Here is a 20,657-nt window from a genome sequence, read left to right as displayed (position 1 = left end):
CTGCCTGCATGGAGGGAGATCCTGTCAGCAAGTGCCAAGGGGAGCGGCTCTCTATACAGCTGCTAGCAGCACCTTTTCTCTGTCTCTGGTGCACATGTGCCCCTGGATGCCAGATCTGAGCTAGTCCCACCTTGGCAAACCAGGACCAACACAGAGGTTTTGCTAAACCAAACCCAGGCTTCTAGGCCTGCCCCCAATTTAGTTGAGTACTAGGGACCTCAGTGGCACAACAGTGTATATCAGTGATGTGCCCCTACACCCTCCAAAACCTCATCTGAATTCACTGTCCTGGGCTGCCTACCCCTTCCCCAATATCCTTCCCAATCATGTGCTCCTCATTTTCTCCTGGCTGTGGAAATTCCCTATCCTCTTGCTTCCCAGCCAACCCTTAACGTCTCCTGGCCCTCCCCCGGCCATCATCAGTGCTTTAAGGGAGTCATTAATACAGAAAGGTGGAATGAACTAAATCTGTTTCTTTGGGCTAAGACATGGGTGGGAGAGAGGCTAGAAACCTGGTATTACCTGAAGGGCACAAGCTCTAAGGAGGGAGGAGACCTCTCAGGGTAACTGAAGGGCAGGGATTCCCCACCTATGGGTCAGGACTCAAACATGGGTCGCTGGCTGGGCGGATCTGAGCCGTACATGGTTCTTTAAGGAGCCATTTGCAGGTCCCACTGCTGATGCTGCTCACTCCTCCGGCTCTCAGTCCCTGCCCTGCCATGGTGAAATGCAACTCAGTTTAATTGGTTTCACAGCTGGCAGAAGGGATCTGGCTGTTAAACCAATTAAACCAAGGCCCGTTTCAGTGTGGCAGGGTAGGAAACCTGCACTGCCGGTAGGGAAAGGGAGTAGAAGGGCTGGGAGGAGCTGCACAGAGGAGGTGGCGGTGGCCTGGTGAAGGAGCAGTGGGGGGCATTAGCGGTGCGCATGTGAGATAAGTGGTTTGGGGCTGTGAAGGGTTTAAGCCTGGGGATGTTTTGAAGCTCAGAGGTTTCAGCCTGGGGGGAGGGGGGCAGTTTGGGGGTGCGAGGGGTTTAAGCCTAAGGGTGGGAGGATGTAAATCAAGATTTATAAAACCTCCCCTCTCCCCCCTCGGTTTGGAATTGCCTTGGGTCACAAAGTCTTACTGCATTGTCGAAATGGGTCACAGTCTCAAAAAGGTTGGGAACGGCTGCTGTCGGGGGAGGTTGTAAAGAGGGTGAGAGGACACTACTGTAAGGTCTGAGACCTTTTTTTCTGCAGCCACATTAGGACAGCAGCAGCCGTGAGGTGAACATAAGAAAGTGACATCCTCACATTCCACCTAGATTACATACAATCCATGAAACATCAGGCTATATAGAAGGTGGTCCTGTCCTACAAGTACCCACAGGCACAAGATAAAGAAACGGGCCTTAAGATGTTTAAAGAAAACTTCGTTTGATGGCATTCTGGCTGATGAGGACTTATCAGCTGCTGTGATTGTGAAATCTGTAATTCTTCAGTGTGTCAGATTTATAGCCCTTACTTTTCTCTAGTGTTTATCTGCGCTGTTTCTGTCTGGTTCTTTGATTGTTCTTCTCTGTTCCATATCTAATTTTGCAAGGTTTAAAGCAGCTAAGGCGGTGGGGTATGAATGGTTAAAGATTTTTTTTCACAATATGTTAAGATTGGGCAAAGCATTATTATGTAGAAATTTAGATTAAATGATTGGTTAAAACTGCAGTTCTTACCCAGGGGTATGTGTATCCCCAGGGGTACTCAAAGGTCTTTCAGTGGGTACTCAACTCATTCTGATCACTCGGGGGGGTTGTAGCCCCTGTGGGGTCCTGGGACGAGTGCAGAGGCGGAAGAAGTGAAGAGCTGGCATGAGAAGGGGCAGTGAGCTGGGCAAGGGCCCCATGCCACAGGGGCCACACAAAGCTAAGTTACGTGCTTCAGCCCTGAGCGGGGAGGGCTCAGGCTTTGGACAAGGTTCACAAGTGAAAAACAGGCTCAAGTATCACTCTTAAACGGAAGCACAATTTTTACCCAATTTTGATTTTTTATAGTTATATACAATTTTTTAGTAATAGCGTTCCATGACACGTTTGTAGCTTTCTGGCTGATTTAGTAAGCAAGTAGCTTTTAAGAAGGCTGAAACTTGGGATACGCAAGATAAATCAGACTGCTGAAAGGGGCAATAACCCGGAAAGGTTCTGAGTTGCTAGATTAAAGTACAGCTAAGCAGGACTCAGGTTTAATGATATAAGCTGGGATCCAACAGGAAGCTCTTTGGAACTTAACTCCAGGCACCGCCCATGATCAGAGCTGCCAGACCTCACCACCCTGCCAACCACACAATGCAGCAGCCGGAAGAGCCCTGGGTGACCTGATCCTGTCTGGCCACCTGGAAAAGTTTGCCGGCCTTACTGGGAGCTTGTGGGCTTAGCATGTGTATTCTGCTTTGGTAACTGTTAACACACAGAGGTTAGGTATATTCCTGCGTAAGGGTCTTCTGCTGGTAAACGGCACCACAAACCCGCAGATAACTATGCCCTGAGCCCTAGGAATTGGATAGTGGTAGGTACTTAAATGAATCAAGTTACACCCCGGGCACTGGGACCTGAGTAAGAGCAGAAGCCTTTCACGCAGAGCCCCAGAAGCTGGGAAAGGCAGGGACACCCACCTTAACTGGATGATGTCTTGAGTCCATGGAAGAGTAAAGGTGGGGGAGCCCTAGAGTGTGCAAGTAACACTCAGGGACATGGGTGTCCATTTCCCAGCATGACAACATCCACCGTAGAGAGCCAGACATAGCCTCAGCCTCTCCTGGCTCTCCCATTCACCTGCCTCTTGGAAATACAGTTCAGCACAGCTAACTCTGCCTCTTTCCATCACAGAAGTTGGAGGTGGAAACACTGAGCCTGGAAGCTCCTCAGGGCATTTGCTGGTACCTTGCCTCTGCTAAATGCCGTGCACACAGTGTACACAACAGGGTACCATTCACTTACACCCGGGGCATGATTACTCCTGTCACGTGTAGTTCTGTAACATCCCTGGCTGCCACCAGCTCCCCAGCAGATGAGCCCTGCCCTAGTTCATTTGCTGTCAGCTATCACAAAACCTTTACTGCTCCTCTTCTACAAAACCCAAAGTCTAGAGCTATGGACATGAGTTCAGCAGGGGAAGAGTGGGACGAACACCCTGGAGTCAGTCATCAAGTGCTTGGTCATGTTCCCTTAGTGTTACTTCCCGCACCTGCTCTAGCAACGAGCACGAGGAAGTGACGTCTCAGGAAAGACCCATCTAAGGAGGGAGTCGCCTGACTAGCCCTCAAATGGAACAAAGTGGGCAATCCTCCATCCCATCAGGTGCATGGAAACATTAGCTCATTTTCCTGTGTGTGCCTCATGCCCAGCCGTAAGCTTAGAGGAAGAAGAAAAGCGGCCAAGACACCTTCTTCCTCTCTAGGAGGAACTACCAGATGCACCATGCCCATGAGTTCTACCCCATACAAACAGCCAGGAAGATCGCTTTGGTTTATGCACCACTTGTGCACTGGGGTTTCCCAGGTGCTCCAGTGCCAGCCATGAGAGGAGCCACAGATCTCCCTCGCTAGCTTTTCACGCCACGCCCATCATCAGGGGGTCTTTATCCAGCACCCTGGACTACATCTGCACTCTGCCCCCTGATCCACCACTCCAGTCACCTGAACTGCTTCACATAACGAACAAACCCTGCCAAGAAGTGTTTCCTTCTTTGCCCTCACACGCGGAATTAAGTAAATAAATCCCTTCTGAAGAGCCATGATGGGCACTGAGCCAATGAAAACTTTAAAGTCCAATATCGTGGGTCCAAAAGGTGACCTTAATGCCAGTAGAAAGCTGCTTGGGAGGGCACCTCAAGTAGAATGCAGCACACAGTTATGACCAGGGCCGGCTGCAGGGCACCAGCCATTAGGAGGTAGAGAAACCCTATTTTAGGTTATTTTTAGGGTGTGTAAACCATATTAGCGCTATTTTTCTCCTCCTCCCTGGAGGCCTGCACAGCTGTGCAAATGGGAGAAAGGGGAGCCTTTCTGTATGGGGGGAGAGAGACAAGTACCCAACAAATACCCAGGAACGCCCTCAATCATGCTTCTAAGGCAGTTTTCCTGCAGAATACGTGGCTGATCCAGAACCTATGCTGGGGTACCTGGGCACAGAGGAATGGTTGTCAGGCGTCTCTGCACATCTCATCTGTGGCTCTGCCACTTCTGGTAAATTAGCAATGTAAAAGCATGCCAATAATAGCTCTACATCACCATTTCAGGTACCCACAAGAGCCAACGTAGCCGGACCTCTCTGGAAATAGTGAATTAATTGCATTTAACATTCCTGAGGTGGGAAAAACACCACAGTAGCCCAACAACAGGGCACTGAATTTCAGAAAGGTGAACTACACAAAATGAGGTTAGCTAAACAGCAATTAAAAGGTAGAGCATCAAAAGTGAAATCTCCGCCTGCTGCATGGAAAATTTACAAAGACATCGTAATAGAGACTCAGCTTAAACGTATGTCCAAAATTAGAAAACCCAGAGTAAGAGTACCCTGTCCCAGACATGGCCATTTAGTTTCAGATCCCCCTCACCTCTCTAAACACAACGTACGGCTAATGGGCAGGGCTGTACTAATCTGACCAAGGGCATGACCCAATCAAGTCTCCTATTGGTGGCTGACTTGCAGCCACAGTTCCCAGCAAAGGCAGAGGGCAGTCCAGGCGACGTACCTTCACAGGTGAGTCTGCCGGAGGAGAGCACATAGCCAGCATCGCAGGCTCGGCAGGCAAAGGAGCCATCCGTGTTGGTGCAGATTCCCAAGGGGCAGGCAGTGGGTGAGCTGCATTCGTCGATATCTGGGGAGAGCACAGACTGGAACTCCAGCTGGGATGAGGAACAGGGCAGGCCTATTCTGCTCCCACATGGCTGCTTCTGCCCACCAGGTCCTCACAACTAGCTGGGGGATCAGCTCTGGGGGACACACATCCCATTCCAAAGCTGCAGCAGTCTCTGTCTGAGTGCTGTAGGCCACAGGCTGCTAGGAGCAACCCTGCTCCCCATTGCTCTGCACAGCCTGAAAGCTATGCTGCTGAAGCAGGCGTCCTGTGCAGGCTCTTTGCAATCCAAGCGGGTCTCACTGGGCTTTGGGGGGCTGTTCCCCAGCAGCTCTTCCTGAGTGCAGGGAGCTCAGCTGGAGCTGCACTGGGAAGAGTGGCTCAGGTCAGATTCCCAGTGAGCGATGCAGACACAGAGCCAGAGACTCAGCCTTAGGGACACTGATTACACCTGCAGTTTGCAAATGCTGTGCCACACACTGGCAGCTTTGCCTCAGATGGGCCGGGGGATGCCCAGGGACTGGAGTGCATTCACATTGCAAAATTCTGCAACCACAGCTGGATGTCCAGCCCTAGGCACCACCAACGACCTGCTCCAAAGTGTGAGCAAGTCCACCCACAGACGCCAGTCTCCCTGGCAACCGCATATCTCATTAGTCCACAGGAGATACCTTCACACACGGTGCCGTCCCTGGATACAGCATAGCCAGGACTACAGGCTGTGCACGAGAAGGAGCCCTCGGTGTTGAGGCAGAGTCCCATGGGGCAGGCGCTGCGTGTCGCACACTCGTCGATATCTAAGTAAACCCACAAAGCAGAGTGAGCACTGGGTAGAGCAGAGGGGCTGAGTCTGAGCCCGGGATGGGGAGGCCCCTCCTCTCAGAGCCATGTGCATTGAGGGGAACAGATCAATACTCGATAAGGATCTCGGGACTAAGCTGCCATGTCTGGGCGGGAGGCACAGGCAGCCTGGCCATGCACTCAGGAGTACTATGGGTTCAATGGAAACAACGTCACAGACTTCAGGAGGAGTTGGCCTGGGCCCCAGAGCATCTGACAGAGGCTAGGATACCTTGGCAGCTCTTCTCATCTGCTGCCACCTCATAGCCACGGTAGCAGGAGCACCTGAAGGAGCCAGCTAGGTTGATGCATAGTCCGTGAGCACAGGTTCCCAAGGTGAGGCACTCATTGACGTCTGCAAGACACAGCAAGGGGCCGGTCAGGCCGCAAGGGGGTGCTCCACAATCCCCAGCGACCTCTCCGCAACCCAACCCCCCCGAGCATGGAATCAGGGTGCACATGCTTGCCTCTCCTGCCTGCCATTTCCCACAGAAAGGCCCACCAGCCAGAGCCTGCTCACGAGGCTTGTGTGGCACATTACAGCCCCAGCAGAGCTTGCCTAGAGCTGGACTTGCTGCCAGGCCAGAGGGAGTTTCCATGAAGTAGGGAGGAGTCTTGGTGGGAACAGCTCCCGCCTCCTTACCAATGCATCTTCCGCTCTTCGGCTGGTAACCGGCGGCACAGCTGAGACACTCAAAGGAGCCCAGTGAATTGACACATCTCCCTCTGGGGCAGGTGTTGGGGTCAGCGCACTCGTCAACATCTGCAAAGAGACCCCCTGCTCTCAGACTCCAGGAAGAGAGAGAGACAGAGTACACACACCCAGAACATCCTCACAGCGGGGACCACCGTCACCTGCCTCGCACCCTCTCAGCCCGCTCTGACCAAAGCAGAGCAGATGAGCTTGGCGGTGTGATGAGCTTGGGGCTCAGGCAGGGGTTCTCAAAAGCCCCACTCCTCATTCGTTGTCCCTGTGGCCTGCTCCCACAGGGGGAGGGTGCCCACCAGGACTTTCAGTCACTGTGACAGGCTGGAGGCAGCTCATGTAAAAGCAGCTGGCTGGAGACATCAGACCTTCCGTGTACTTGCCAACCCAGGGCTCAAACTGGGGCAAGCAATGACAGAGTCCAGGACCTCCAAAGTCAAGCACTGCCCTACGGACAACGCGCTGCCTTCCCTATTCAAGTCAGAAGGGGGGCGTTCAGGATGGGTCCCACTGGGCCTACGGGCGCTTCCATGGGGCAGGGCGGGGCGGGGCTGAAAGAGTCTAAAGGGGAATGAACATGGGGAGACAGCTGTCCTCTCCTGAAGTGGGTGGGGAGTCCCCCCCGGCAAGTGGGGGCAGGTCTGTCAGAGTAACAGTGCGACTCAAGCAGAAAAAGTGGGGGGCACTGAGAGCTGGGGCTTGCACACAGGGGCTGGAGCCTCTCACACAGGAGCGATTAGCACACTCACTTTTGCACCATCCCCTGTGGCCCACAACATAGTCCCTGGCACATTCACAGTGACACCACCCAGGTGTGTTGGTTCACCCTCCCCCCGGCACACTCATTCAGGTCTGTTAGCCCCAAGGAGTAGGTCCCACCAGGGAACTGGACTGGCTTAGGGGGCGAGAGCTGGCTCTGCCTGTGTGATGGTGTGCAGAGAGCCCTCCCTAGCCAATGCTGAGAACAAACTCTGAATGGCCTTTCTCCTCCCCTCGGTCAAATCCCTCCCGAGAGCCAACCTCTGCACTCATGCCAACAAGGCCGTATTCACGGCCAGAGTCCGCATGGGCCTGCATCACTCACACTCTGCCATGCCCGTGCCCTCCGGCTGCTGCTGGTCACCCGCACATGCCACAGCAGGCTGGAGGCAGACTGAGCCAGGGCTCCCTGTTTGCTTGGCAGAAGGCCCAGCTAATAATAAGCCCAGACTTGGAGCAAGAAGCAGGGCTGCTTTCCAACTATCAGTGTGTGAAGCTCGGCTGCGCCCCTCAGGCGCTCTTCAAATGCTCTGAGAGGGTGCTCAGGACACAGGGCAAGGGTTGGGCTCTGGGTCAGACCGACTCCACACTGAGGGACTCTTTGCTGGGGAGCCTGCACAGCTCACTGCCCCGTCCCAGCAAGAGCCTGGAAGAGAGCACACAGAAAATACAACCTCCTCTGCCCCTCCTTCTAGGGCAGGCTTTGGGAGCAGTGTCTCGGGGGCCGGGGGGAGCGCAAGCCTAGGGCCATCTGAAGAAGTGCCAGCTGGAGCGTTACTTACCCTGACAGGTCTGTGCATCCTGGGAGGCAAGCAGGGTGTACCCCGGGTAGCAGAGGCAGGAGTAGGAGCCCACGCTGTTGATGCAGTGACCCTTCCCAGCACAGGGATCTCTCACACACTCATCATCATCTGGGCCCACAGCAGAGGAGCAGAGTCACCTGGGTGATACCATTAGCCCTCCCACTTCCTACGGACATCGCTGGAGATGGGATGAGCAAGGGCCTGAGGGGACCCACCTCCCCCATTCAGCCTCTCTCGCCTCAGGGAGCCTGCTAGGGCTCCTGTTTGTCTGCCATGAACCACTGGAGGGCAGCAGTCCCACACATGGAGAGAGAGGGACAGTCTTGCCCTCCAGACCTCCCCTGGCTACTAAAGCTGGGGAAGTGAGAGAGAGGGGATAACCCCAGGCCACAGGGTCGCTCTGCTCAGAAAGGCAGTGGGACTGGTGCAGCAAGGTCCCGGCTCCACCAGCCTTTGTGCTCAGCACTGCCCAGCCCCTCTCCGCAGGCCTGTCTCCTGGCACCCATTGTGTCCCCAGCTTTCCCTTTAAGGCCAGCAGAGCTAGTGACATACCAATGCACCCGGGGAGGCCAGGATGCAGCTGATAGCCAGGACCACACAAGCAGCTGTATTTGTTGGGCAGATTCACACAAGTGCCTGGACCACATGGACTGGGTACAGAAGCACATCTGTCGATTTCTGAGGGCGAAAGACAGGGTGAAGTCACAGGGCCCCTCCCCTGACTCTTCCAGCACATAGTACAGGGCTTTCCTATGCTACAGCCCCAGCACCGGTAAGTTACTTGCACCATCCCCGCCTCACAGACAAAAGAGGCGGCAGCTCCCAGCCTCCTGTGTCTCAGACAGCTGGAGGCACTGAGCCTCAGCAGCCTCCAGTCACCAGAGGGATGGGCCCTCGGTGCCCAAGAAGGGAGAGGGAGCGCTAATGGCCAGCACATGCAGGTCGGCCTGGGTCAGTGCACCTAGCAGGGAAGACATGGCTTCCCACGGCTCGAACCCTGCAGCCAGGCACTGCCTGTTGCCTCTGCTTGCTCCTGGCTGGGTTGGGAGAGCAGGAGGCTGGAACACCTGGGTCCCAGCCCCACCACTGGAAAGCAAGGCAAGTCCATGGAGAGCTAGAAAGCAAACAGCAAACCAGCTCTGCCTGGCTTGGGCAGGTAAGCAGCTCTCCAGGAACCAGGGCAGCCCTGTAACTGGCCAGGGAACAGGGGTAGGGCAGGCACAGTCACAGGGGCGTTAGTGCCAGCTCAGTGTGGGCCACTCCCTTGCATCTTCCCTTCCTGCTGCCTCCAGTCTGGGTCTCACCCGGCTCAGGTCAGACAGAGGAAGCAGCTCAGCAGCAGTGAATGCAGGAAGGGCACAGAGAGGCCAGCAGAGACCAGCCAGCCCCAACAGCGAGACAATCCTAGCACCAAACCAGCACACAAACGCACACAAACAAAAGGCTATTGTAGAGTTGCATTCCACAGCAAGGTGCCTCTGCCAGGGGTTCTCCTGAGGGCACTTCCAGCCCCCAGCAGAAGCAGCACTCCCAGACACTTAGACAACCCTGGAATAACAGAGCTGCTATTATTCACGCAGTAAACAAGCCTCTCCTGGGAGCCATACACCTCCCGCTCCGCCACAACTTCAAGATGACTCAACTCTGACTGCAGCAGGGATGGAGCTAAATCCGCCAGTCAGACCCTGCCAGTCCCTTTCCTTGGGAGTCACTGCTGCCCCTTCTGTGATTTCACTGCCTTGGGAGCCCCTCCCTCTGCCCGGAGACCACGCCGCTCAGAGCAGAGATCTAGCAAGTCGTACATTCTCCGCAGGCGGCCTGCATCCCCACAGCGTGCCCCTCAGGGAAACGGCGCTGCTCTATGCTATATACATGCATCAAAGCGAGGGCTCTTCTGGGCAACAGGCCTCCGTGCGCGGCTGGGCAGCAGCGAAGGGCCGTGTTCGTTCGTGGCATGAATCTTAAGCTTCCCTTCCCCGTGAGCCGGCCAAGGCCGAGCGTTACACAAATAAAACACAGCCAGTAAAGTGCACTGAAAGCCACAGCATCCACTCTTGCGCCCACAGATTCTGCCTGCACACCCAGGCCTGGCGGGATCCCCCAGGGCCTGGCATACCAGGGATCCACACAGGCAGGAGAGGCACTCTCTGTTCTGACTGGAGTCCAGTGTTCTTTAGGGCCTGCCAGGGGAAGCAGAGAAACCCCATTCAGAGCTGCGGACGAACCTGTGTTGCGTGCTGTAGCAGCATCCTCCCCTGCAGCTGCTGGGCCTGGCTGGGCGGGAGGGTGGGAGAACGTCTCCTCCACTCCATCCCCTGCAGACGAGAGAGGATCACGTGTGAGCACCGGACTGGGATCACAGCTGGAGACAGGAACAGGTGTCTGCTGGAGCCCTGCCCATGACCCCCAACCACCGTGTTCCAGCAACGTGCAATACCGAGGGAACGGCTCCAGGCCTAGGAACCAAGCCCCAGTGCTGAGCCCAGCACCTAGGTTGCTGCAAATGTTAAACCACATGGCCTCATGGGAGCAGCTTGTCCCCGATCCAGCAGAGAGATTTCTCAGCTAGCTAGCTTGCTGCTGCAAGCTGGGGGGTGCAGAACCCTGCTGTAGTTCCCTGCAACTTGACCCCCCTGCCCCCCCAACGGGGGGTGGCCATTACAGAGCCCGGCATGCAGACCACTGCCTGGGCAGGCAATAATAGAGCCCCAGCCCCAGGCTGCAGAAAGGGTTCTTCCAACACATCCATGAAAGGAGTATGGCCCTGCCTCTCATGGGGCTGCCCCGTCCCTGCAGCACCTCCCATTCCGTGCAGCACAGCTCGCTTGGAGCACCACGGGAGGAATTCAGGAGGTGCCTATGAAACAAAACTGCCTTTCCTTGTCCTGAGGTTAACAGCAGAGCCTGAAGCTGCCAGCTAGGACAGCCCTCATCCTCCTTCCTCTTCTCTATTTGCAGCTTACCCACAAGCCATCCGGGCATTTACGCACCTGGAGCTATGGCAGGCTCTTGCGTGGCATCAGCAGTGGCCTGTGGGCGAGAAACACAAACACAAAGATTGGCTCTGCCCAGACCTCCCAGGGATGATTTAGCCAAGGGCAAGACGAGGTGAGCCCTGTCCTGGCTGCTGGTTCACAGCAAGGGTACTGTAAGGAACAGCAGGAGTCTCAGGGGGCCAGACCTTATTCAAAGCATTACGCCAGTTCAGGAGCCTTTTAGATTTCTGCATTCAGTTCCCTCTTGGTCTCCTTCACCACCTGACTACACAGCTGCAAACCCCAGGACCAGGCATCTGCATTTCCTAGCGCCCCAGATGGGTGCCTGACTAACCTTGTGAGGCACTCCAGAATCTGCCTGGGCAGGCAGTCCTTTGGCAGACATCGACCTAAGGATGCTCTCCTGAATGTCAGTGTGGTATCCCTTGTAGGAGCTCTGAGAAGTCCTGAGGGTGTCCATTGTGAGCTCAGAATCCTCAGCTCAAGGGGCAGGGGTACCGACTTGTTAGCAAAAGACTCCCTTATTCAGGATGGTAATTAATCATTGGCACTAACCAGGCATCAAACACAAACCAAAGCAGTTTTACACAGTCTGGCTAAACTCCTTCCCCTGCCAGCTCAGCTTTCACAGATATCACTAATTCACCTGCCATCAGAGACTCTTCCCATCCGGACAAGAGAGGGAGCACGACCGGGGCCAGAGGGCTAGCTCAGGAGTAGGGAGGCCCTGTTTCAAGTCCCAGCACTGCCCCCGAGCCCCTGCGTGACCTCAGCCTAGCCACTTAGTCTCTCCTTAGCCGTGTCTACACGTGCACGCTACTTCGAAGTAGCAGCACTAACTTCGAAATAGCACCCGTCACGGCTACACGTGTTGGGCGCTATTTCGACGTTAACATCGATGTTAGGCGGCGAGACGTCGAAGTCGCTAACCCCATGAGGGGATGGGAATAGCGCCCTACTTCGAAGTTGAACATCGAAGTAGAGCACGTGTAGATGATCCGTGTCCCGCAACATCGAAATAGCGGGGTCCGCCATGGCGGCCATCAGCTGAGGGGTTGAGAGACGCTCTCTCCAGCCCCGGCGGGGCTCTATGGTCACCGTGTGCAGCAGTCCTTTGCCCAGGGCTTCTGGCTGCTGCTGCGGCAGCTGGGGATCCATGCTGCATGCACAGGGTCTGCAACCAGTTGTCGGCTCTGTGGATCTTGTGTTGTTTAGTGCAACTGTGTCTGGGAGGGGCCCTTTAAGGGAGCGGCTTGCTGTTGAGTCCGCCCTGTGACCCTGTCTGCAGCTGTGCCTGGCACCCTTATTTCGATCTGTGCTACTTTGGCGTGTAGACGTTCCCTCGCAGCACCTATTTCGATGGGGTGCTGAGCAACGTCGATGTTGAACGTCAACATTGCCAGCCCTGCAGGACGTGTAGACGTTATTCATCGAAATAGGCTACTTCGAAGTAGGCTTCACGTGTAGACGTAGCTCTTGGGTGGAGAACCAGTAAAAGGGCTAAAAGCAGTTCCCTGTCCCCTGAGCTGTCGTGAAGCTGAATACACCTGGGATTGTGAGCTGCTCAGATGCTACAACAAATAAGGCCAGAGGAGCACGCAGGTGTGGCAGGCTGGGCCTGAACACATGCTGTCAAACTGAAAAAGCCACTCCAAAGACGTAAACACAACGAAGGGCCGAGCCCCATTTCTTCTCATCACAGAATGTTTTCAGCTTTATTTCTAAATGTTTAGTGACAAGGTGGACACTCCAAATGGGGGACACCATTCTCTCCCAGCCCGTACCAATGGGGTGTCAGCTGCTCCCAAGCTCAAAGCATCAAATGGAGCTTGAATGTTGCAGCTGATCTGCAGCAGGTTAAAATGCCCGGCTCTCCGGGTTCTTTCAACCTCTCGAACCCATCAGCGAACTCATCACCTGCTTCAGCTGCAGCGATTTCCCCTCATTACTCCAGCAAACTCAGAGCTTCCCTCTTGGTACTTTTTTAAATGATCTCTTTCCCACCAGCAAAGCTCACCACAAACAAATTCCCACCCCACCGTCTGCCAGCAGGCTGCGCTTGACTCACCCGACTATCTGGAGAGTGACCTGGAAAATGAAATGGCACATGGTGAATTTCAGAACAGGAAATGTTAGCACCCCACAGGCATTAAAGACCCCAGGCTGCACTAACCTGATTCTGGCAAGGAAGGCCCCCATTTTGCCCAGCACATGATGGGAACTTGTCCTACCAAACTCGGCACACTGGGCTGCCGCAGTTCTGGCTCCTCCCTCAGCCTCCGCAGGCGGCTCACATTCTAACACGGCCCTCTCTGGATCTGCATTCCCAGTGCAAGTGCACTGGGATAACTACCGTGTGACCTCCGTGCGGGGGTAACCATGGTGGGATGCCCGAGCCGGGATAACCGCCGTGCGATGCCCATGCTGGGATTCACACTCTGAGCCCTAAGCTCAGCTGGACTCACAGCCTTGCTCAGCAGGACACATGTGAATCAGAGTGCAGCTTCCAAGTGTCGGGGCAGGATGGCCGCCTAGCAGCAGCACCACCTGTTTGTATGTGAGGTCTGAGGCTGCCCCTATCTCAAGGCCCTGGAGGACCAGGGAGCTCTGAAAAGGCCATGCCTGACACCACTGGGGTACAGGGCAAGAGAGCCTTGCCTAGCTCTGGAGCTGACTGAGTCCACTCCAGCTGGAACGGAAGCACAGTTTTTGGGACAGGGCCAGCCAGAGGGGGAAAGAGGGAATTCCTCCAGGACACCCGCCTGCGTAGCTGATATTAATGTTGCATCACATCCCAATCTACCTTCTGCTGCTCACCTGGCATGGAAGCCTACCTGTGACTCCGCCACTCAGGGCCTCCTGCAGCTGCAGCCTTTTGGCTGCCCAGTTCTGCGTCGGTTCACTGCTCTCCCCCTGCTCCTCTGAGCTGAATGGCAGCTCTTCCGCCTCTGCCTTTCTCATGGACAGACGGATATCTTTGCTGGAATACGTGTAGCCATGTCCTGCTGGGCAAATCTCCTTAAAGGCTTCTGCAAGGGAGAGACAGGCCAAGGCTGACATATGGGGGGAAGGGGCAGAAACCAGGCGCGAGCAGACGAGGCTGTCCGCCTGGCAAGATCCAATGGAGGAACTGACAACGCTGTCTTCTGCTACGCCGGCGAGACTGTTGCATCACATACCAATATACTTTCTGTTGCTGATATTCTGGCCTGGCAGGGGGGTGGGAGGCAGGGATGCGCATACGTACTCCCTCCAGCTGTCAGCCTATCAGGGTTCAAACAAGGGTCTGTCCCACAGTTAAGAACACGTTTGAGCCACACGTGTTGGCGTATGGTGTGAAGGGCTGATAGTCCCAGCAAAGAGTCTGCTCCCAGTGCTGGGTGAGGCTGTAACAGACACCAGTGAGCACTCACAGCTACTGGAGACTCCAATCTCTCTACGGACCAAGAAGGAGCGCCAAGGAAACACTCCTGCACATCTGAAGACAGCCAGAACTTCATCGGAAGGCAGGAGCCATATCCTGGGGGAGAGGGGGCTGTACAGCAGATACATGGCTGCAATGCTGCAAGCCCCGGAGACCTTCTAGTACTTTGGTCCTTTGATGGCAATGTCCAAAGACCCTTCCCCCAGTCCTGGGGGGCTGTGTAGGATTTACAGCCCGGTGAGGTTCTGTGCCTGTCCCTCTAGCACATCACACTCTGGTAAATGCCAACCCCAGCCTTGCTTGGTGTGTTAGGGCACTTGAAGGTGGAAAGTTCAGGAGAGGGTGAAACTTTAACCTTAAGGGAGGCAGAGTGAGATGAGGGGGACTATCAAGCTAACACAAAAATGGGGGAGGCTGTGGTCTCCCTCCTGGGCAGCGAGGGGCAACGTGAGTGGCCCACTTTCATCTCAGCAGGCCACAGGATTGTTGAAACCAACCTAGGCTAGGATAGTTTCACTCACTGCGCTCGCACACCTAGAACTCGTGAGGTGTGCCAGCCGAACCGCGGCGGCACTTTGACTGGCTGCAGAGGAAGCTCACGGCTCTCACAATGCTGTGTGCAATCAGCACACACCTCACTTCAAGTGTGTGTCACTTTTGTAATACTGAGAGGAAAAGCCCCATGTGGATGAAAACTGGATGAACCTGGCAGCCCCACACATGGGCAGCAACAGACAAAATATCTGGTGGGGCCCAGGTTGCTCACCACTGCTCCAGGGTGCTGCTGTGTGACGGCTGCCTATTAACCCCAAGCTGGGGTCCACTCACTGTGCAGCTTGTGCTGCAGGCTTGGAATCTGCTCTGCTCCGCTCCAGTCTCCAGAGGGGCCGGCTGCTCTCAGCAAGTCCGCTCTGCCTTCTAGCAAGCAGCTGCAAGGATGGCAATCTCCATCCACTCAGTCCCCCTTGCACCGTCCACACCCACTTCCCAACACACCAGCGCATAGGAGGGAGCCTGGGATGGTTGTGGCCGCGGAGTCAGGAGAAGGTGTAAGGTGCAGCGAGCCCAAGCTCCGGGCTTAGAACACTGGGCGCCGCTGGGCAGTAACCGGAGCTCTCACCTGACCCGAGCACGGGGCACTTCTCGCAGTTCTTCCCCCAGCCTTTGCCGACACGGCTGCAGCAGCAGATCTGTTTGGTGATGCTCTGGGCAAGTGGCAGGGCACAGACCCCTCCTGCTGCCGAGCGGTAGCACAGCCCCTGCTCCATGGACACCGCCTTAGCCGCTGAAACACAAGCCCAGGGTAAGTGTCGGAGGCCAGGCTGCTGCCTCTGTGACACACACACAGAAGGAAAAGTGCTGCCTGTCATCTCCCTCGAGGGCCTTCCCAGTTCTGCCTCTCTAGCACCAGTCCCAGGGCCTTATCACGCTGCAATTGAGCTGCCACTGCCCTACTGGTCTGCTTCCACCACAAGGAACTCCTCACTCCCCCTACACGGGGCACCCTCCCCTCACGCCACACACCCGTTGCCCCTGGCTGATGAGGACTTTGGCCAAAAGCTGCCAGCCCACCTCCCTGAAGCTGAATTTCCACAGTACATCTCTCCCCAGCCTAGCTCTGAGTGGGAAGTCAGCCCTAGGGCCTCTTCCTTAGCCAGGAACTCAGTCTCGTCCCCGGCTGGGAGCATCAGCGGAGCGAGCAGATCCAAGAGAAGCAGCATAGAAGGGATGAGCTTCCATTTCGACTCCGGATACTCCACTGCAGGTGCTCTCAATACCTTCCCCGCCAGCGCACCCCTGGTGAGTGGCCACTACCTTCATGGCTGTCTCCCAGGGGCTGGGCACAAGGTCCCCAAACAACCCGATGCGAACAAGGGAGGAGTCGGAGAGAACCCCACGGGGGCTGAGCCCAGCAGCAACGTACAGGGAGAGGACACCTGGGGGCACGTCCACTCATCCACCTCTTGCAAAGGTATGAATACACCCACACACAGAGCCCCCGACGACACACATGCAGGGCACAGGGACACATGCACGCACAAGGGAACACTGACACACGATAGCTTGTTCCCATGTGGCTCGTGATCTGCTGGTTCCTGCTGTCGGTGCTGGGGAAGCTTTGGGGGACATTACTGGGGACCCCAGGCAGCCGCTTCCGAGCAGCACTTACAGACGCAGCGACTGCGGGATGGGTCCAGCATGGTGCCAGCTTTGCAGGTGCAAAGGAAGCTGCCGCGGGTGTTCACACATTCGGCATCTTTACATAAGCCAAGCATCAGGCACTCATTGATATCTGCAGGGTGGAAGCAGAGAATGGAATCAGCCCCAGGGCCCCAGGCCTGTCCATTGAACGGAGTCGGCAAGAACAGCACACGAGAGGGGGGACTGCAGCAGGAAACAAAGGGGCTTCAATCAACAGGACAGCCACCTGTACTGCCCTAGTGCTATGCAGCCAGATGGGCAGTGCTCCCTTCCCACGGCCCACTCAGTGTCAGTACCGAGCAGGGCTGGGACCTGCAGACTGACTGATCAAACTGTGTATCCAACAGCCTCCCAAGCAGCACTGAGGCCCTGCCAAGACCCCTCCCCACAGTGGGCTGATACCGACCGCCATGCAACCAGCAGAGGTCATTACCCTCCTGCAACACAGCTGATCTTACCAGCACTGAACCAGTGTGAATGCCCAGGGGGGTTCTCCACGTACAGGGCCCAGGAGGGTCTAATACAAGGCACTATGGCAGGCGTGGAGTGCACCAAGAGCCCACAAGGACTGAGAGCAGTGTCTGCCTAGGATGCCCTGGCCAGAGCCCTACTGATGCAGACGCTGGGAGCGAGCAAAGACCCGGACAGCTAGCAGCATGGCAGAGCAGGGGAGTCCCTCTGTAGCTAGACAGGATCAGAGGATATTGCAGGTAGCATCTGGCTGCCCGTGTTTCTGTCCCTCTGCTAATGGACGTGAGGTTTGGGCCAGTAACTCCCTGTCTCCTGTGCTGCCCACAGTGAAGGCTGAAAGGGGCACACGGTCCAATGTGCTCAGCTTTCAAGAGCCTCAGACACAAGGCATGAGGGCACTGTTGTGACCACCTGCCCCTGCATCCCTGAGACATCCCGTTCCCCGCGAGATGCTGTCAGCTGAGAACATCCCCTCAGTCCAGGCACAGGATTCTACTCCAGGGCCAGCAGAGTCCTGCCAGCCTCTTTCTCTTACATCCATCAACAAGCACTAGGCTTTTTGGGAGAGGATCCCGCATCCCAGAAATGCCAGGCCCTGGCAGGGCCCCTCAAGGCACTGACTATGTGGTCGGTGCCCTCTGAGATTTCCAGTTGTTCCATTTCTGAAGCAATCTCATCTCCAGCCTAGCTCCCTCCGTGGTCACAGCCTGTGATACAGCCTGGGGGGCCCAGCTCCAGGCGCCAAGAGGCTCATACCTGCCATTGTCGGCATTGGATTCCCAGGTGGGCTGTTGGCAGGGTCAGTGGCTGTGTCCTGTATCGCACAGGTCACCTGACTGCAAAGTGCTGCTCTCTCAAGCTGATGCTCTCTAGGGGCCTGACAGCCACAGCAATGTAGGGCTGGAAGGCACCTCCACAGGCCAGCTAGTACCTCTCCCACGCTGAGGCAGGGTTAAGGATACCTAGTCCAGTGGGCTGTGTTACCCTGCAAAAGGAGTTTCCAGAGCAAACAGCCAACGCAGACCTTCTCCTTAGCCTGGCCTCTCTCCTATGCTGCTACCGAGACTCCAGATTCACCCAGCTGAGTCCAGTCTCCATGTGCCATCCAGATGCAGCAGCTGTACAGCATGCAATGGGTTAGGAAGGAACCTGGGAGCCTGGCTTTCGCTAGCCAAGCTCCAGCTGTGTGTAATAATGTGCCAGGAGTTGCCACACTTTCCTTAACCTTCCTCTCCTCGGTCCCTGAGTCCTGCCTTGCCACATTCACGTGCTGTCTGCTCCCTGCCTCCTGCTCTACCCACATCCCCTTTGTTCCTCCCTGCAGCTGCCTGCACATTGAACGGCTCTTTAACTTATTTCAGAGATGTTGGCGAATGGACAGGAATGGCTATGAAAGTTCCTGGCCCCGCTTTGACTCTATCAGAGCTGCTAGTCTAGCATCTTACCTGCTCTATTGGATCAAACCTCTAAGTCCCTCTAATCGTATATCCCACCTTTCCCATAAAGCATCAGCTCCCTGGTCTCAGCTCGTCCAGCATCCCATCGGACACCTCTGTTGTGAACTATTTCACAGGAGTCTGGGACGACTGCAACCCCACGCCCACTGAGCATGGCCTGTTAGGTGCAGCTGCATAGATGGCTGGGATGACTGGTCTATGCTGGGAGCCTTGTGGACACCACATGTTGCATCTCATGGCTCTATCCTGGCAGGGTCATTTTTACAGCTGTCGGCCCCAGGCGTGGCAGGACTTGACTCATGAGCAAGTCTCCTCCTTTCAAACCAACCCCCAGTGTGGCCAGACTGGGGCGCTGTCTGCAAAGGATGAATAGTCAAAACTCAAAGAGTATAGGTGCGTAGAAAGGGCTGGGGAGTCCTGCCCTTGCACCCACAGCCCAGCACCACTAGGAAGAGGGTGGGGGCATGTTTCCAGCTTGCCACTGGTGCAGCTGGTTCTGGGGATACACGAGTGCACTAGCAGCTCCCACGTCCGAGCCAGGGCTCTACCACCGGTGCAGCGTGTGACCTCAAGAGAACTCCCTCTCCCCTGTGGGCCACCTGCAAAGGACGGATGCAGCTGGAAGGTCACTCAATGGTTTAAAGACAACTGGAAGGCTCCCGAGTGTTGGCTAAGTACTTATCACCGGCACACGTTCAGCAGGAAGGGCAGCAGGCGTCACTTCCCTCCTCTTCCACGGCTCCTCCCCGTTCCCAGCCAATAGGTGCCAAACAACTGAGCAACCTCCCAGCCAGTCACATGGCCCACAGCAGGAGGGAGCAGATTCCCCAGCTGCGCACCCCACTGCAGGCATCAGATGGACCCAGCACCCCCATCACAGAATGGGAGACTCCAGCTGGTGCTTTTCACCCTTCCAACGTGGAACACAGAAGCACAGGCCAGGATTAGCCAGGTTGAGTCTTACAGTGGAATGGAATAACCCTGGGCACTCCGGCACCTGGTACTCGAGTAGATGTGTCTGTGGCAGCAGTTTGCCTCTCCCTCTTGCTGGGTGTAATTTCTTAGTGGGAAATTTTCCCCAGCTGTTCCCATTCAGCCGGGTTCAGGGGGGGAGAAGTTGCAGAGGGTACTGGGACAGAGGTTTGGCAGAGGGTACTGGGACATGTGCAGTTCTTGTGCTGGGAGATACAAGGCACAGAAGTGCCCAGCCGGTGCATGCATCTTAGTCAGCTCCCTGGATCCTGCATTCTAGCAGAGCATGGAGAGGAGGAGGAGCATTCCCAGGTCTACATACCCCATGTACATAGTTAAATCCCTAGCCAAAAAAGACCAGCTCCCCAGCACCACCCAGCTAGATAGGTGGAAATACCAAACAGAGCCTCTTACCTGTGAATACCGCACCACAGCAGCCTGCAAAGCATGGCACACCCTCCTCCGACGTAAAGCCAGGGCCGCCGCAGAGAGGAACAGCCCAGCACGCCCTGGGCAGAAGACGCCCAGTGCAAAAGACATTTCCTACTTTGTCCTCAAGTGATCAGAAATGACATCCCATCCCAGGGCACCTGCGCATACTGCCAGGCACCTGACCCCCAGAGCCCATCTGCTCACATCCACTCCTGTCCTGCTTGTCCCTCTGCTGGTAGCTCCGTGCTATGTAGGGTCCCGCTACTGAGTCAGAAACAGCGATTCGTGGTATGTAGCACCAGAGGCCCAGACTGCAGGCAAGCAGGGAGCCCCCAGCCGGGGGAGATGCTTGATACAGTTGGGATCAAATCCCAAACATGGTGCGAACCTCACCCAGGGCAGAGGCTTGGTGCATCCATCCCTGACAGAGGCTACAAGGTTCCTCTCTGGCATATGCCAGCAGCCCTCACCCAGCTCATCACCCTGAGGAGCCGAATGGCTTTGACTCGCCTGGAGCCATGAATGACTTGAATGAGCAGAGGGATACCAGGGATTGTACTGATGAGCAGCACAAGCTACACTGGCAGTGGGGGCTGAGCTTTGTGCAGCTAATAGAAACCAGAGGGCTAGATCCCACTCCCGGCTCCAGCCCCTCACCTCTCTCTGTCACACAATAAAGCTGCCCAAAGGGGGCAGCTGAGGACTCCCCCAGCATGGGAACCCCCAAATGACAAAGAGGCAGCACGGCCACCCCGCCCACCC

The 20,657-nt window shown here is 55.8% G+C and overlaps 1 protein-coding gene across 1 annotated transcript in view; it reads right to left on the bottom strand.

The window, feature by feature from the left end:
- Positions 1-20,657, bottom strand: part of LTBP2 (latent transforming growth factor beta binding protein 2) — a 123,058-nt gene that overhangs the window by 22,969 nt on the left and 79,432 nt on the right. Inside the window, exons 10-21 of the mRNA XM_074996784.1 lie at positions 16,532-16,654; positions 15,482-15,646; positions 13,772-13,966; positions 13,006-13,025; positions 10,932-10,971; positions 10,167-10,256; positions 8,494-8,619; positions 7,921-8,049; positions 6,317-6,436; positions 5,906-6,028; positions 5,505-5,630; positions 4,729-4,854 (exon numbers count right to left, since the gene is read on the bottom strand). Of these exons, the coding sequence (XP_074852885.1) occupies positions 4,729-4,854; positions 5,505-5,630; positions 5,906-6,028; positions 6,317-6,436; positions 7,921-8,049; positions 8,494-8,619; positions 10,167-10,256; positions 10,932-10,971; positions 13,006-13,025; positions 13,772-13,966; positions 15,482-15,646; positions 16,532-16,654 (1,383 nt within the window). The remainder of the gene's footprint in view (positions 1-4,728; positions 4,855-5,504; positions 5,631-5,905; positions 6,029-6,316; positions 6,437-7,920; positions 8,050-8,493; positions 8,620-10,166; positions 10,257-10,931; positions 10,972-13,005; positions 13,026-13,771; positions 13,967-15,481; positions 15,647-16,531; positions 16,655-20,657) is intronic.

The sequence above is a fragment of the Carettochelys insculpta genome, chromosome 6, assembly GCF_033958435.1.
Source record: "Carettochelys insculpta isolate YL-2023 chromosome 6, ASM3395843v1, whole genome shotgun sequence".
NCBI lineage: Eukaryota > Metazoa > Chordata > Testudines > Carettochelyidae > Carettochelys > Carettochelys insculpta.
Note: the sequence above shows the minus strand (reverse complement) of the source record. Positions and strands in the feature narration are given on the sequence as shown.